This window comes from Triturus cristatus, chromosome 9, assembly GCF_964204655.1.
Source record: "Triturus cristatus chromosome 9, aTriCri1.1, whole genome shotgun sequence".
In the NCBI taxonomy this organism is placed as follows: Eukaryota; Metazoa; Chordata; class Amphibia; order Caudata; family Salamandridae; genus Triturus; species Triturus cristatus.
The window spans coordinates 769,272,209-769,288,873 of NC_140592.1; the positions used below are offsets into that span (position 1 = coordinate 769,272,209).

The window sequence follows — 16,665 nt, forward strand, 5'->3', positions numbered from 1 at the left end:
GTGAGGCATCAATCATGCAACTGCAATCCCTGACACTTTCTGTTGGGAGACAATGGAGTCCCTTGTCTTCTATCCAAAGGTCTTAAGAGTTAAGTTTTGAGTATTCACTACAGACAACCACCTACCTCTTTGTGGGCTTAACATTGGGACAATTAGTATTAGACCGTAAAATGACTATTTGCAGAAAAGAGTGCAATAGGAGTGCTGATGGCCTAAGATTTATCAGGGCCCAGGACAGAACGGCAGTCACTGAAATACATGTAAATAACAATGCAAGCATATGGATGAAGATAGGTACAAGTTAAAAAGGAAACGGCATAAGGAAAATAATTCTAGTGCCTCTGATAAGGACCTGATAAAAAATGTTTTGAATGAAGGTTTAACAAAACCTGAGCACAGATACAGCCATGTTTTATTGCCACTCACAAGTCGTCCAGGAGGGGTGACTACGAAGTCAGTTGCTGGGCAGAAGTATGAATTAGATATTGGCCGTCAACAAACTTCTTGCTCCGTTCAGTACCTACGCTCTCCAATAGCATGGTGACTAAGAACTTATTACAAATGGGGCAAAAAATTGAGAGAAACTTATTATCCAACATTTGTTTCATAAGAAGAGGAAGTGCTTAGAAGGCCCTGGGGGGGGGGGGGGGGTGGTAACACCTCAGATGAGAGAGCAATCAGTGAAAATTTCGATTTATTGATCTATTGTGCTTTCCAGTTCCTTGAAAGTGGGCACGGACAAGCAAGGCGATTTAGAGAAGGTACATTAACAAGCATTGAAAATGCAATAGGTCTCGCCTTTTATTAAGTTAAAGCCATTTGCTTTGCTAATGGTATTGTAAAGGAAAGCAAGAGGCTTTAACTTAACTAACGGCGAGACCGATTGCATTTTTAATGTCTGTCATCCCCGCACCAAATCCTCTGCTGCGAAGCCGATCCGCGGCTGTCAGAACTAATAACGTCTGCAGGGAGGGGGGGGTACAAGGCACCCCTTTATTACAGGGAGTGCTCATTTCAGGATACCAGTGGCTTGCTGTGGTACCCACAAATTATCGAAAAGCAAGACATAGGAAGTTATCCGATGAAACAATTATTATTGTCACAGCAGACAATCAGCACCACAGGTCATAATGTTCCCCTGGTTAAGTATTATTGGTGTTAGTTTATGGTTCATTAATTGCATATAAAAATATGTGTTCATACTCCTGTGCATAGTACACACCAGACCTATCTATCTATATATCTATCGAAATATGGTTTTATTTATAAACTGCCCAGTCTGTCATACTTCCAGTTTGTCTCTCACCCGCACCAACTCTGCATTTCGTTCTCTCTCCTCAGTTTCTCTCACACACCTTTTGCTTCAATATCTGTGTCTCCTTACTCTCCACTCTGTCTGTCCAGAGATCTCTCTTCTTCTCTGCTACGCTTTCTTTTCCTTCATATAAAGCCCTATTTTCTTCCTTCATATGTTTCTTTATCTTTCTACATCCTGGCATTTATTTTTCTGCCTTCCATCATCTTACCTCTCTCTCTCCCTCTGTCGGTCTCACACACACCTTTTTCACTATACCCCTCCCTCCGCCGCTTTTCTAGTTCTTTTCTCATTTTCTCCCCTTTGTCTCCGAACCCTGTCTATGAATTGTTCTCACTCGCCTCTGCCCCTCCCCATCTCTCTCTCTCTCGTTCTTTCCCTCTCTCCCTTTCTTTCTCTACCTCCTTCCCATCCCTGTTATTTTTCTCCCTGCTTTCCAATCTTGCATTTAATAGTTCGCAAATCTCGTTTACTGCTGTATTTCTATAAGAATCGATCCTTGACTGCAGCCATCTCATTACGCGACACATTCTCAAACATTCCACATTCGAAATTCTCGCTTTCAAAACGGTTCGAAATTCTGGCCAATCCCTGCTCCAGACATTAACTTGGAATTAATTATTTGCTTGTAAAATAAAAAAAAAAAACGGTGGATCACAATCGCCACCTAACCTTATTTTATAAACACACTCCTAAATTGTTTCCTTGCTGTTTCTGTCAGCAAGCCACCACCACTGGACAGGACGCAATGTGTGAAACCCGGGGCTGATCGCACGTGGACAGTTTGAAACGTGCATTCATCCTGGTGTTTCCTGCAGCGCCTTGACACTTGCATTCATCCGGATGTCTTGTGCAGCGCCTTGAAACATGCATTCATCCTGGTGTTTCATACAGCGCCTTGACACGTGCATTCATCCTGGTGTTTCGTACAGCACCTTGAAGCGTGCATTCATCCTGGTGTTTTGTGCAGCGCCTTGACACGTGCATTCATCCTGGTGTTTCGTGCAGCGCCTTGATACGTGCATTCATCCTGGTGTTTCGTGCAGCGCCTTGAAACGTGCACTCATCCTGTTTCGTGCAGCACCTTGAAATGTACATTCATCCTGGTTCTTCGTGCAGCACCTTGACACGTGCATTCATCCTGGTGTTTCGTGCAGCGCCAGCGTTTGCATAAGTACCCAGTGCAAAGCCGTGGTTCTGTTAACTAGAGAGTGATATGTGTTTGTGTTTACTAACCCGTCATTGCTATCCCCGTGCATACAGAGGCTGGCTATGCCAATATGTTAAATATCACAACACGTCAACAACGGAAACATTATTTTCGTTAGTATTGGCCTCAGTCGTTTTCCGAATTTCCGCGCTGGCAGTTCGCCCGAAGTGCCAAATTCACGGACATCGGAAAGGAGCGAGAAGCAAAAAAATATATAAGTTACTGTGCCACTACAGCATATATATATATTGCAGCTGGCTTCCGTCACAACAGAAACGCGTTTATACCGTTTCATGCTACATTACACCGGAACAAGCCGTGTGATATAATATGTACCGATGGGATAAAATGGGTATAATGGTTCAATAATATAATGAGAATGGTTTTTGTGACATTTGCAGACCGGTAGTATTTGGATGTGGTTCAGCTAGCAGCAGCCCCTGATAGCAGTATTTTCATTAGTGGACACCAGCTCACCGTTGGGTGTAAATGGAAATATTCACTACTCGTGAATAACTCGGAATCTTCCCATATATGCTGTCCTTCAGTCTTTCAAATTATGCTGCAACCGCCCAAGACTTTTAACAAGCTTGGTAAATAAATAAGCAGATAAGAAAAGTCTTCACGACAGCCGTGAAACAGGCGAGGCAGTCCACCAAAAAGCCAAAGGGAGGTAACTAAAAACCCTCCTTTCCAATGGGAAGCCAGTGTTTACCATAAACGCTGACGCTACCCAATGGAAAGGAGGGGCGGGGCTCGAGTCCCCTTCTGGAAACTGACTTGCTCACTATAAGTCTCGAGGCGAGGAGCGCATGCGCGCTCAAACGCCAGCTGAGACCTAAAAATGGGAACAGACTGGAGTTCGGAAGGCTACTATCTGAGGGTCAAATACAATTATCATATCTGTCAGAAATAACCTGAGAATGGGCTCTCCTAAAATGCAAGTGAGAAAGCAATGAACACAGTTTTGCCAAGAGCTTGCAACTTAGGAGCTAAAAAAATACCAATGGGAGGTAATACCCAGTTTTGTTATTTCCTCTCAGCCTACATCTATACAAGACTGAATATCTTCTGCAGCCTAGGTTCTTCACAAGTATAATCCGGATTTCAAATGTAGGACATTTATTCTCAGTCCTGCTTATCGAACAAATAATTAAATGACCATTGGCAAAGCTAATAGGACTCGCCTTTCGGATTTATTGTGTTTGTCAATCCTATTAGCCATGCTGTGGAGCACTGCTGATGTTGTGCAGCATGGCTAATAAACAGGAAATAATAAAAGCCTATACGGGCCAGATGCGTCATTTTGTAGGTGCGTGCACCAAGAATGCTAGCCTACAAATTAACGCAAGGTTTTCTTTTTGTTTACTGATCCGAGTTGATAAGTGCTGCCCTAAGCAAGGCATGGTAGACTGGGAGCAGACTTTACAGTTAAACCAATCACTAGGTTTAGCACTACTAATGGAGAGTAAATTGGATGGTCTAGGTTGTTAGAATGATGGGACCATCGTTTCTAGGAACGTAATTGGCCACACCAAGTGCTTGGAAAAGTACTTACTTAATGCAACGTAATGGTGTGTCACTGAAGTTCAGATGAACACAGTAAAAAATAATGGCCCCTTTTAGTAGCTTTTTCATGATCCTGGTCAGGGTCAAGAAGTGGTTAAATTATGTCATTTGAGACGGCAACATCTGTCACTACTAAAACGTCGGATGAACAATAAAATGTGTTAAGAGGCCACTCATGCAGGCAGAACCGGGAGCTATTTAGGAGAAACCTTTAGACCCTGGGTTGCCTTTCACATTCTGGTAAAACGTTCGTAGCAAAAATGAATACTATCAAGAAAAGAATCTTGTTGTTCGGCTACAGTTTAATTAAACAATATTCAACGTAAGAAATCGCACCCTTTTAGTAAAATGTTTCCTGGTAACTTATTTTATAAGTTGTTTAAATTATACTACTAGAACTGGATACGATAATATAAAAAGTCAAAGATACTAACATGGTGCACAATTTATTCCAATGAGATAATAAGCAATTTCACATTACAATATTAAGTTGCAAATGCCCATTTCACACAATAGACACAACAACTCTATGTGTAGTGCACATATGTAATTTTGTTATTCAGTTGTTGATTCTACAGCCACTAGTTTGAGCAAATAGTATGAGGTATCAAAAGGCCCAGAAGGTCATTGCCATTTCAATGAAGGTAATACGCAGGTGTGTTATTTCCACTCAGCCTACATCTGTCCAAGACTGAATATCTTCTGCAGCCTAGGGTCTTTATAAGTATAATCCGGATTTCAAATGTAGGACACTTATTCTCAGTCCTGCTAGTCGAACAAAGAATTAAATAACCATTAGCAAAGCTAAATGGACTCGCCTTGTGGACCTATTGTCTTTGTCAATCCTTTTAGCCATGCTGTAAAGCATTGCTGATGTTGTGAAGAATGGCTAATAAACAGGAAATCATAAAAGCCTACAGGCCAGCTGTGTCATTTTGTAGGTGTGTGCACTAAGAATGCATGCCTATAAAATAACGCAAGTGGTTTTTTTTGTTTATTGATTAGAGTTGATAAGAGAGAGTGGGGGTGGACGTTGTTGGGGAGCAGTAACACACAGTGGGCAGGAAAACAACAGACGGTCGGGAGGAAAAAGCAAGGAAGTAGGGCAGAAGCAAAACCACAGGTGTGGGTGGGTGGGGAGCAACATGGAGGGCGCAAAGAGGCAAACACACAGACAGAAGAAAATGGCGGGGTGGTGGAAACTAACAAGAGAGCCCAACGTGGAGTTAAAGCGTGCAGCAGTGTGGCTCGAAGGGCAGAGCTGTTTAAAAGTGAAAGCATATGCAAGAGTGGCTTGAACGACAACATTGTGGAAAAGGAAATTTTTATAATGCTATGGAAAAAAACGTACTGTGAAAAGAACAAATGAAAACAAGGCGACGCCCTGAATAGTAAAAAAACATGCACTCTCATGGAATGCATAAGAAAAGTGTGGTGTAAGTTTTAAAATTATGATATTGTTAATGGTAAGAAATGAAATGTAGGTGAAGGTATAGGAAAGGCCCTAGATGAAATGGGTAAAACTGACCAAGTGGAATGGTGAATCTGTTTAAAAGTGCAAATATACTAAGAGTAGCTTAGAAGAACAAGCATTGGCAAAGCCAACAGATTTCACCTATGTGAAACCTAATGGCTTTTTCACTTTTTTTTCTTTTTAACATGTTGCATAGCAGTTGAGCTGTTCAAACCAGAGGGTTTCTGTGCCAGTTGCTTGTTGACACTGATGAATTGTGGGACAATTCCTTTTCCATAACCCACACTAGGCAGTCTTTGCTCATCGACTACTCCTTGATTTGAATCCTAAGAGAAGTCCTACCATCTTGTGGACTTACAACATCTGAGCCGATGTTTTCATCTAACCGTGTCATATGCTGTTTAATAGGGTGTCTCGTTTCCCTCTTAGGGGCTTATTCAAATTAGAGATTATAATATTTCTTGTATTCTAAAGACTTTGTTCAAATATGTTTCAGTAATTTGTGGCATGCCTTTCATAAATTCCATAATGTTAACCTCCTTAGCTACACAATTTCCTATTGCTGACCCTAGCCAGAAAAGGCCTGGATTTGCATTTAAGAGCATTTGCTCTGCACTTTTTTTGGGTTCTTTAAGTATTGCTGATGGTTTCAGGAGCTTCTACTTTTCAATTACAAGGATTTCAAAGCTCTAATGGTGTGCCAAGGAAACCTTCATGCTATCTGTTCCAACAGGATTAGGATGTATAGCTAGCTCCAATTTAGCAGGTACAGTTGTGGGGCTAATAGGACAAGAGAGGGAGCCACAACACTCTGGAATTTACTCAGATTATTAGGTCGAGCTTGGGCAGTGCATGCACTGCTCTGCGAGGCATGCTGTATTGAGGTATGGAATAGAAGCTCCCCCCGTTTGTCGCCCATTTTTTCAATTGGCTACTGTTACTGTCCTTTCAAAATCGTTGCTTTTCATTGGTGAATAGGCTTAGTAGTCCCTCCTTGGTACCACCATGTCTGCATTTGTAACCTCCCATAAGGACTGGACTTGTTACTTGTGTTGTTACACGGTCAGCTTTATGTAGTCGGCGAGCACTATTTTCTTTAATGATCTTCCTCTAGTCCACTCATTACGTTGCAGCACGCCGCCCGCTTTTATATTATTAGTAATGTATTTAATTTACAGCACGGTCCACTTTAACTATAGTGGTGGCGCTTATTTATTTAAAATACGGCGCGGTCCGCTTTCACTTTAGGGGGACGTGCTTATTTATTTATTTTATTTACAGCGCGGTCCGCTTTCACTTTAGCGGCCGTGCTACAGAACCTTTATTTATTTTTTCTGTTTGGGTGAAAGCGCCCCGTACCGCACTTTCACTTTAATGTTGGCCGTGCACCTTTCTTTAGATGCTGCCCACTGGAACCTGAATACAGTGAGCTGCATCTAAAGAAAGGGGCGTGGGACCACTAAAGTAGTCTCGTATTTGCAAGAGTTTGAGCTAATGGAATTAGAAATGACAATGCCTTTTATATATGTGTTGTTTTTAAAAACACATAAATAAAAGGCATTGTCATCCACAATGCCAATAGCTTAAACTCTCGCAAATGCGAGACCTATTGCATTGAAAATGCTTGCTGTAATTATGTATTTACAGCTGGCTTCCTCAAAGATAGATCCTGTACACACCAGACAGCAACACTGCGCATCATCATCGAGCAGTTAATGGAATAGAACTCCACCCCCCCTCAATGTTAACTTTATCAACTAGGAGAAGGCATTCAACAGAGTGGCATATAGACCTTTGGAAACTTCTCTGCCACTACGGTGTGCCAGATAAACTCATAAGAATCATAAGGAACTCTTGCAAGGGAATGACCTGCAAGATAGTTCATGGAGGACAACTCATGGAAGCCTTCGAAGCGAGGACCAGAGTCCGCCTGGTTTGTATGCTCTCACCTTATCTCTTCCTGCGGGCCACAGACTGGATCATGAAGACATCTACAGCAAGGAAAAATTATTGGTTTCCAGTGGACACCTTGTACGCAGCTTGACGACCTGGACTTTGCATATGACCTTGCCCCACTCTCCCATACCCATCTATAGATGCAAAACAAGACCAACAAAGTGGCAGTCACATCAGCACAACTTGGCTTCACCATCCACAGGGGCAAAACCAAGATCCTGCACTACTGCAGTCACTCTTCCAGGCGATGCACTGGAAGAGATTGAGGACTTCATCTACCTAGGCAGTGTCATAAAAAAGCAGGGCGGCACAGACGCCGACATCAATGCAAGAATCGGCAAAGCACGGGCTGCCTTCATTCAGCTACAGAAGGCCTGGAGCGCCAAAGACCTAATGCTGCAAACCAAGATCAGTTTTCTTTTTAAAAACCAACATAAAATCGGTCCTCCTGTATGAAGCAGAATCTTAGAGGACAACAGCGACCACCACCAACAAAGTCCAGAAGTTCATCAACACCTGTCTGACGAAAATCCTCCAAATCGGCTGGCCAAACACCATCAGCAATAACAGCCTATAGCAGCAGACTTTCCAACTTCCTGCTCATGAAGAAATCATGAAAAGACACTGGAGCTGGATAGGTCACACGCTCCGCAAGCAGGCATCAAACATCACCAGGCAAACACCACAAGGGAAAAGGAAAAGAGGCAGGCCAAGAAACACCTGGCATCAAGGCAGCAAGGCTGACTGCAAGGAGATGGGTTACACCTCAGAAGTTAGATTGAAAGAAAAGCCCAGGACAGAGATGGTAGGAGAGCCCTGGTTTCTGGCTTATACCCCACAAGGGGAAGTAGACGTAAGTATTTACATGACCTTTAGTCCCTTTGTGACTAGGTGTTTTTCATAATTCAAGGGCTTTATTTTCTCTATCCAGGGAAGGGGTTTTTGCCTGTGCAGCAGCGGGTATGGCCAAATGGATTCCAGCAATAATTTTGGTACTATTATTTTTAGGTGGTACGATTCTATGGGAGCTTTTCACCTCTAATGTCACCTCCTTTGTCTGTAATCTTTCAAAACGATCCTGTTAAATTGGTTAATTGGGGGGAGGGAGGGATGGTTTGAATCATGTAAGGCTCTCCTACACACAATACTTATTTTGAAATTACTGAAAGGTTGTCTTATTTTTCTCTCACTTTTGTCAAAGATGGCCATGAACTGACTGAATAAAAAGCTGTACATTGTAGGCATTTTACACCCCCCCCCCCTTTTTCCTGCTGTTTTATGTTTCTTGTAAGAAGTACAGTGGTGAAAAGGAGGCGTCGTCCATTCCCTGGCTCTACTTAACTTTGAAAAGGGTCTGCAGGCAGAAAAATAGCAAATGCTAGGGCTCAATGGGTTACAAAACCCAGATTGACTGCATGGTGCTTTTAAAGTGACTTGGATGGCTATTTTGGATTAATACAGCAGGTACCATGCTACTTGGTGCTCTACCATTTCCTCCAATTGTGATGTACAACTTCTTCTCCTTGCATGGCATTTCACCGGCTCTCAAACCTTTTCAGCAGTGCATGTCCTTATGCATTGCAAATCCTACCTTATAATACAGACTAAAGCACTCAACTACCCAAGCTAGCATTCTCAGACAGTGCATTCCTCTTTTCAGTGAAGTGGATGATGCACGAAGGGTTTGAGAAAAGCAAAGGAAGTCCCACTGCTTGGACAAAAACACTTTGGCGCAGAAGTTCCTGCTGCCGCTACTCCAGAATGATACCCCTTTTTTAGATCTCGCCTGACCCAGTGCATGCGCTGGTCTGGTGAGACTTATTGAGAGGGCTCCAAAAAGTGCTACCAGGCCAGCAAAGAGCTATAGTGCATGTGCGCGGGCGCACGTGCCGCGCTTTACCGCGATTACTTTCGGCCGCTTTGATGTTTGACCGTGATCGCGATCACTTTCACTTTCTGCTTTGCATAGCCAATAGGTCTCGCTTTTGGGACCTTATAAGTATTTAGTTATGCAACTGTTGCATGGCTAAACACTTATAAGGTCCCAAAGGCGAGACCTATTGGCTATGCCAATGCTTGTCTGACTAACGTCTAATAAAGTACTTGTTGTTCTCGTTCCTTTTATTACATCCCTATGACAGCCATTTTCTGTTTGGGATAAGAATAAAGGCCTCTGAACATGAAATATTTCTGAAATGACATGCTGAGCACCATATGATCTATGTCATTCTGGAAAACCAACTACTATTGTTGCTGGGGAAACACACTCTCCAACCCTGGCACAGATGGTTACTTGGCTATAGATACAGCTAAAACTTTTGTTCTACTTGTAAATAAGGGTAGCTTCATCACAATAAACCAAATGGTGCTAAGACTCCGAATCTAAGACAAATTTTAATAATAAGCGCCATCTACCTACCCAACAGTAAGAGTCAACTTTTGCAATGCTCAGACAATTGAGACAAAGATAAAATTAAAGTGCAAACATGTTTATAGAAACATTTTAAGTGAACATCCGCGAGAGAAAAAACATCAACAAAAATGTGACATTTCCTTAAAAACAAAAACGTGAATTAGGGCCAGATGTATCAACATCACATTTTGCGAGTCTATAATAGCGAATTTTACCGATTCGCTATTATAGACTCGCAAAATGCAATGTATGTAGGAATCTGCTAATATTTTGCGATTCCTACGCATTCCTTATTTGCGACTCGTAAATTGTGAGTCACAAATAAGCAATGGCTTCCCATTCATTTCTATGGGCCAAGAGGCTCATAGGAATGAATGGGAATTGCATGCGCAATTTGCAAGTACCCAATAGGTACTCGCAAATTGTGCATGCAATTTCAAGGATGCATGGGTTCCAAAAGGACACCCTGTTGCACCCCTGAAATGTGCTTGTGTGCAGAGGTGGCGCACATACATGCCCTGAGGGCATGTATGTGAGCCACATGGCACTTTGAAAAATGCAAAAAAGTTAATTTTTCTAGGAAATCGCAAATTATGATCAACTTGAAGTTGGTGGTAATTTGCGATTCCTTAAAGCAATATCGCAATTTGCGATGGCTACTAGAATAGCATTTAAGGAATCGAAAATTGCGATCCTCTAAATGCGTGTGCAAAATAGAGAATCACAATTTCCTTATTTTGCAAGTGGGTTTTTTGTTCCCTACATTGCACACTATGATTTTGCGATCGCAAACGGTGAAATTCTGCAAATTTCACCATTAGCGATCGGAATTTGGCTTGATACATCTGGCACCAAATACCTTGAAAGTTAAAACATATTTTCAATAATGTCCCATCTGCTCTGTGAAAAGAAAACTGAAGACAACAACAGTTGGGGCATACTAGTAACAATGGTGCTAACATGTCCATACACAGATGGAAATGGTCATGATAATGGGAATATCACTTCTGAATAAAACATATTGCAGGTTTATCCTAAATTCAACTTGCGGCAATTGGTCTCAACGCAGCAACATACCTCGAAATATTTGAAAAGAACACTAGTCAGTGTTTCTTTAAAGTGGGAGGGGCACAGAACGGATTCTACTATGACCACACGCCGATCCCTCGGATTCACTAAAAGATGTCTGCAAGATAAGAGAGGGTAAAAAGTAACATATACAGCTCCCAATGTCCACAAACAATTTGATCATTCAAAATTATACATGACAAAACAACACCAGTATTAGCAACTCACATCATTTTTACCTTGCTTCGTCAAAGAAAACAGTGGAATTTTAATGAATAACTGCATTTAAACAGTTTTAGAATTTCTAATTTAGTGGTTTACTTTTCAAATAGGTAAAAAGCTTTTTGGGGCTGAGGGATGAGAGCCATAAAAAACCCTCTCGAGTTGCAGCTCAGATATGTTGGCCCTCTAGGGAAACTGAGGTTTATAAAGAATAATAGATTATTGTGTCTTATAGACAATGCCTTACTGATTATTATATTTGCAGTATGAGAGTACTGTCATACTGCAAATATAATAATCAGTAAGGCATTGTTTACAAGGCACGAGACCTTCACTCGTAACGGGCACAATAATGAGAAGAGAGGGAAGAACCAAATCTCAGCTGCTGGAAGGAACATTTTAAGGTGAAGTGAGGGTTGGAAGAGTTGTGTCCTGGGGATAGAACCAACATGAGTGCCACCAAATGTAAGACAGCAAAGAAGTATTGCAATTCTGTTTGAATCTAGCTTCTTGGCTGTACAGGGTGGCTATTCCATTATTTTGCTACAATTATCATCATATCTTCTATTTATATCTGGGAAGAGTGTCCCACAACAGATTCTCTGAATTGAGTATAAAGGGTTTCTTAACTCACTGAGACTATATGTGCTATATACCACAATTGCAAATGGCACTGCTCTTAGCTGATGCCAATAGGTCCTGTCACCTATAAATCCAGAACATGGCGAGATCTGCATAACCCATATTTTTCAGTACATCTTAAAATGTTCACTCTTTTTTAATCTTCAATTCTTTCTATATGTTATGGTGCTACTTCTCCTACAATCTCCTCTGAGCCCATCCTCTCATTAGCTCTGCTTCTCATTTTGTTTAATGGTGGCTGATCATCGAACATCTCACTGCACAGAGTCGAAATTCCAGTCCATGCCCTAATTTGGTCATATTTTCCTGTTCTAGAGGCGACAGACCTTACAAATGTTATTTTGGCCGTGGCCAATCTGTACATATCATTAAGTCGTGCTAGTCCTCGAAGAGGCTTGCACAGTTTTCAATCCTATAGGTAACCTTATTTTTTGCTTACGTTACGGCTAATTTAGTAAAATAGCATCCCTGCTTCTGCGATCTAGGACAGTCGTACAGTCCTAAGAGGCAGCTAACATGACCCTTCATCCTGCACTTCAGTCAAACATGCACAGTAGGGAAACACATAAGTCATGCTGCAAAGCAACTTACATTTTATTCAACATATCAGAACACAAATATTATCCAGAGGAATGCTGCTTTGTACCACTACGCATCATAACATCAGATTTATATGAACATGCCCAAGTATAAAATATTTCAAAGAAAGCAAGATGATATGTTAAGTGAGGGAGAAACATGAATTATTCACCTATATTTAACACACAAAATTAGACACAATTTTTAGTTCTGCCACTCAGCAAGAAAACATTACCCTTCAGAACAACTTCAGGACTATAATCTATGGCCCTCAATATTAGAGGCCTCTTAATTCCAAAGGAATTATGAACTCTGTTCTTTAATTTTCTCAAGAAGATTTCAGCAGTGGAATGCCGAAAACTGTTTGTGAAAATCTGGTAAAAAATAGAGAATTAAGGGGGAATTTAGACCTGGAATTATCAATTCCCCCTGCAAATACCTCATTTCTAAAGGGATCTAATGGAAGAGTAATAGGACTGAACAGATGATTCCTTTCTCATTTTTCGGTTCTCATTCGCTCCTGCACATTCATAGCGGTTTTATCTACGTTTTTTTTATTTTTATGTTGTGACCGCCTGTGTACATGGAATTTTCTGGACTGGTACCCCATCCCTCCCCTTTTTTGTTATATTTTGTTGTTTAATTAAATGTACATACTTGAATTGTTTTTGATCACATTCAAAAATATTCACGTGGGTGAGGCACATTTTTTTCACATGTGCTGAGGTGTGTATGAAAATAACTTAAGATATTGAAATGTTTGCTCTGTTCTAAGGTTTACATGGTCCAAACGAACAAAATTTAGATAAGTACTAAAGTATTACTTTCATTGATTGTTGGCTCCCATTTTGGCCACAGGGATTGACTGACGGTCGCAGTTAGTCTCTTTGATTTTCTAGAATCTTCCTTAAACTAGCACAATGGCAATCATTGCACAATTCATGCCTCAAGAGCCCAGCACCACTAGCTGAAGACTGCGCATTACACATTAGTCAGTACTTGTTTAGCACCATATCCACCTAGGGGTAGCTTCGAAGCGTCATCAGGGCTGCAATACTCCAATAAACGCGAACAAATGAATATCACTCAAGTGTACCTACAGTTTTTCCGTGAGTCTATATTCTGAGGTAAAATCCCTTAATATAAGATCTGTATAGAACAATGAGTGATCAATTTCTTTACTACTTAACGTTACAAATGAACTTCCCCCGGAAGAACATCCTTTAATTTTTCCATCACAACACTGAAATATTTGGCATCAGCTTCTAAAATCAAAATGTAGATATGGCCCTGCATGAAATGTTTGTGCATGCAAGTAAATACAAAAAAGACGAAACAGGAAATCATGCCTACCTGAAATAGAGCATGTGAATAAATTCCTTTAAGTATGAATACAACTCTTCTGTATTGATATTGTACTGAACAACTTTAATAGGCTGCAACAAAAGAAACAAAATGACTGATTTTATTGTCATATATTTAAATTCACATGACGATGCATTTTTAATGAAGGAGGCTGACATAAATGCAACGCTTTGTATAAATGTTTTTTTTCAACTGTAATGTCTGATGGAACGAAAACCTTGTGTCTCTAGGTAAGACATTCACACCAAAACAAGCACCATGCTAATAAAATAAGCACTGGAAAAAGCCAATTAGACCACCGCCGGCTGCCAACCTTTTACATTTGCCAATGCTTGATTTTTTTTGTAATGGTTTTTGTAAATCTTTATTACAAAAGCAATTACAAGAACGGCCTACCCACGTGTGCGCAAGCATATGCACACGCACACAGATGGATTGCTACAAAGTTTACAAACATATTTAGAGATGGACGTCTATTAATTTGCATGGGTGCACTAGGGTGGACATCTTTTAATGTTCTTCAGCAAAGTAAAAAAGACTGACCGATGGCCACCCATGCATGAGCATACCTTAGCAGCCATCTTTGCATGGTGTGTATTGAAAGTAAAATACATCCACATTAGTCATGCATAGCAACAGTAGATCTCCTTAATGATCTGTTGAGGACACTGGGAGTCAAAGTAATATTATCTGTATGTAAGTTTGCATCAGCAAAACTTTTTTTTTAAAAATGGTTGACCTGGCTGTGGTCCACCAAATGTTCAGACAACTTACTATTTTGCAAGTTACTTTCTCTACACAGATCAAGGAATCTCTGGGACCGTTCTGATGAATACGTGCAGAAAACAAAGTCCATTAATTATCATGCCACCTACGGTATACAGGTAGCCCATACATAACATCTTAAATAACACAGTATCAATTTAGCAATCCCACAGACCTTGACTGACTACTGCAAAATTCTGATTTGACAATTGGATAGGAACATCCTAGCAGACATGAAAGGGCATATTGATCCGGTGGGCATTTAATCATGCTATGGCACCACATCTCTTACCCTATCCTCCTCCCTCCCTAACTCGCCCTTCTTCTCTTATACTTCTTTCTATATTTGGGTCTTCTGGTGCAAGCACCCTTCGTACTTAAATACTAAGCCCACCAGTCTCAAATAGGCATACATGCAACGCCATACCTTATACGGCATTCAGAATAACTAATACATCCTTGCTTATTGAATGAACATGTGGCCTAGCACCCCCATCATGGGGCAACTGGACCTTATTCCCTCCACCGAACTCAACTCTTCGCACAAGCGACTCTACACTCATTTATAGTTATATGCCAACTCCTCAACCGAACTTTACTAAACAGATTGATTATGTACAACTCAATGTATGATGTCAAGGCATACTTGTAATCCTATAACTGGTGAAATGCATTGAACTGCTCTTATAAAAATAAAAATCTATTGGGAATTAAAAAAAGAGGGCACGCATGCATGCATGTGCATGCACATGCCTAGGCAGCCATTTTTGATTTTTTTTTAAATTATGCATTTGATGCAAACATATGAAGAGATGCAAGCGGCCACGTTGCATTATTTGTAGTGCTGGTGAGCCATTACCATTGTACCAAAAAAAGAAATTGGCTAAAGGCAAAACTATTTACCTTTTAATCACAATCCACAGAAAAACAAACATTGGCTAAAAACAAAACGATTTACTTTTTAATCACATTCCACTTTTTGCGGCAGTAGTTTCTGACACTGAACGGAACTGGTGAGAGGATGTAGCCTTACGGCTAGAGCGTCTACCTCGAAGCTGGGGAACTGGGTTCGAGTCTCCGCAGGGATGGTCAACATCCTATGATTCTGGGCAAATCACTTTATCTCCCCGTGCCTAACAAAAATAAATATGTCCATCTGTAACAAAACTGCTGCTCAAGTAAAGCGCTCGGATATCTTCGGGTCGAGTTCGCGCTATAAAGAACTAAAAAAAAAAAAAATGGAAACACTTTGTGCGCGTGTGCACCTTTTGCAGAAGCAGAATGCCATCACTCACACTTAATTTAGCCAGTGGCTCAAGAGGGAGGACCCATTGCCCCATACTGTAGGTGGTGGATGAAAAATGTGAATGACCCAACAATAGACAACAGACCCCTGGATGAAGAAGGCTGGCTGAAAGTAGCTAAAGGTTTATTATACATATAATTTTAGTAAAATCATAAGGTCTTAACTAAAGACAGACCTAAACCAACAGTTGTGTAATGGCATAGAAGAATTATTACCTTTGGAAATTCAGGTTTCCTTATTTCACTTGGTATAATACATCGCGGCCCAGTTTCACCAGCAAATCCACACCTAAAAAAATGGGGAAAAAACAACAAATGTATTTATCTAGAGAGTTTTATAAAGCATACATATGCAGCAAGGTTATCAGAGAGGTGTACAGAGCAACCCACAAACCCACAAATGCAGTTACATAACAAGTAGTATCCTATAACATAATCCCCAAACACACAAGAACAATGTGTTCATATTCCAAGATCTTCTTCATGACAGCATACCAATGCGCCAAATTATAGCAGCATTTACGCATGATAATGTCCTTGGTGTAAGGGTCTCCGAGCTGTGCTAGATAAGAACATTATGTTAAGAATCTGCTTAGTAAAATCCTCATATCTTTTTTTTTTATATCTTGCCGATGCAGCGCATGCATGCTGTCTTTTCGAGACATTCTGTATCTATAATATGGGCTTCAAGCAATGCCCATCTTTTTCATTGGTTCCTCTGACTGTCCTTTGTAAATGCCAGCTTTTGTTTGGTGAATACGCTCAGTAGTCCCTCCTTTTGG

At 40.8% G+C, this 16,665-nt stretch overlaps 1 protein-coding gene across 2 annotated transcripts in view; it reads right to left on the bottom strand.

Moving 5' to 3' along the window:
* Nucleotides 1-16,665, bottom strand: part of ACTR10 (actin related protein 10) — a 165,729-nt gene that overhangs the window by 127,848 nt on the left and 21,216 nt on the right. For both annotated transcript variants that reach the window (XM_085626131.1, XM_085626130.1), the window contains exons 2-4: nucleotides 16,100-16,172; nucleotides 13,802-13,884; nucleotides 11,015-11,123 (exon numbers count right to left, since the gene is read on the bottom strand). In XM_085626131.1, coding sequence (XP_085482257.1) covers nucleotides 11,015-11,123; nucleotides 13,802-13,884; nucleotides 16,100-16,172 — 265 coding nt within the window. The remainder of the gene's footprint in view (nucleotides 1-11,014; nucleotides 11,124-13,801; nucleotides 13,885-16,099; nucleotides 16,173-16,665) is intronic.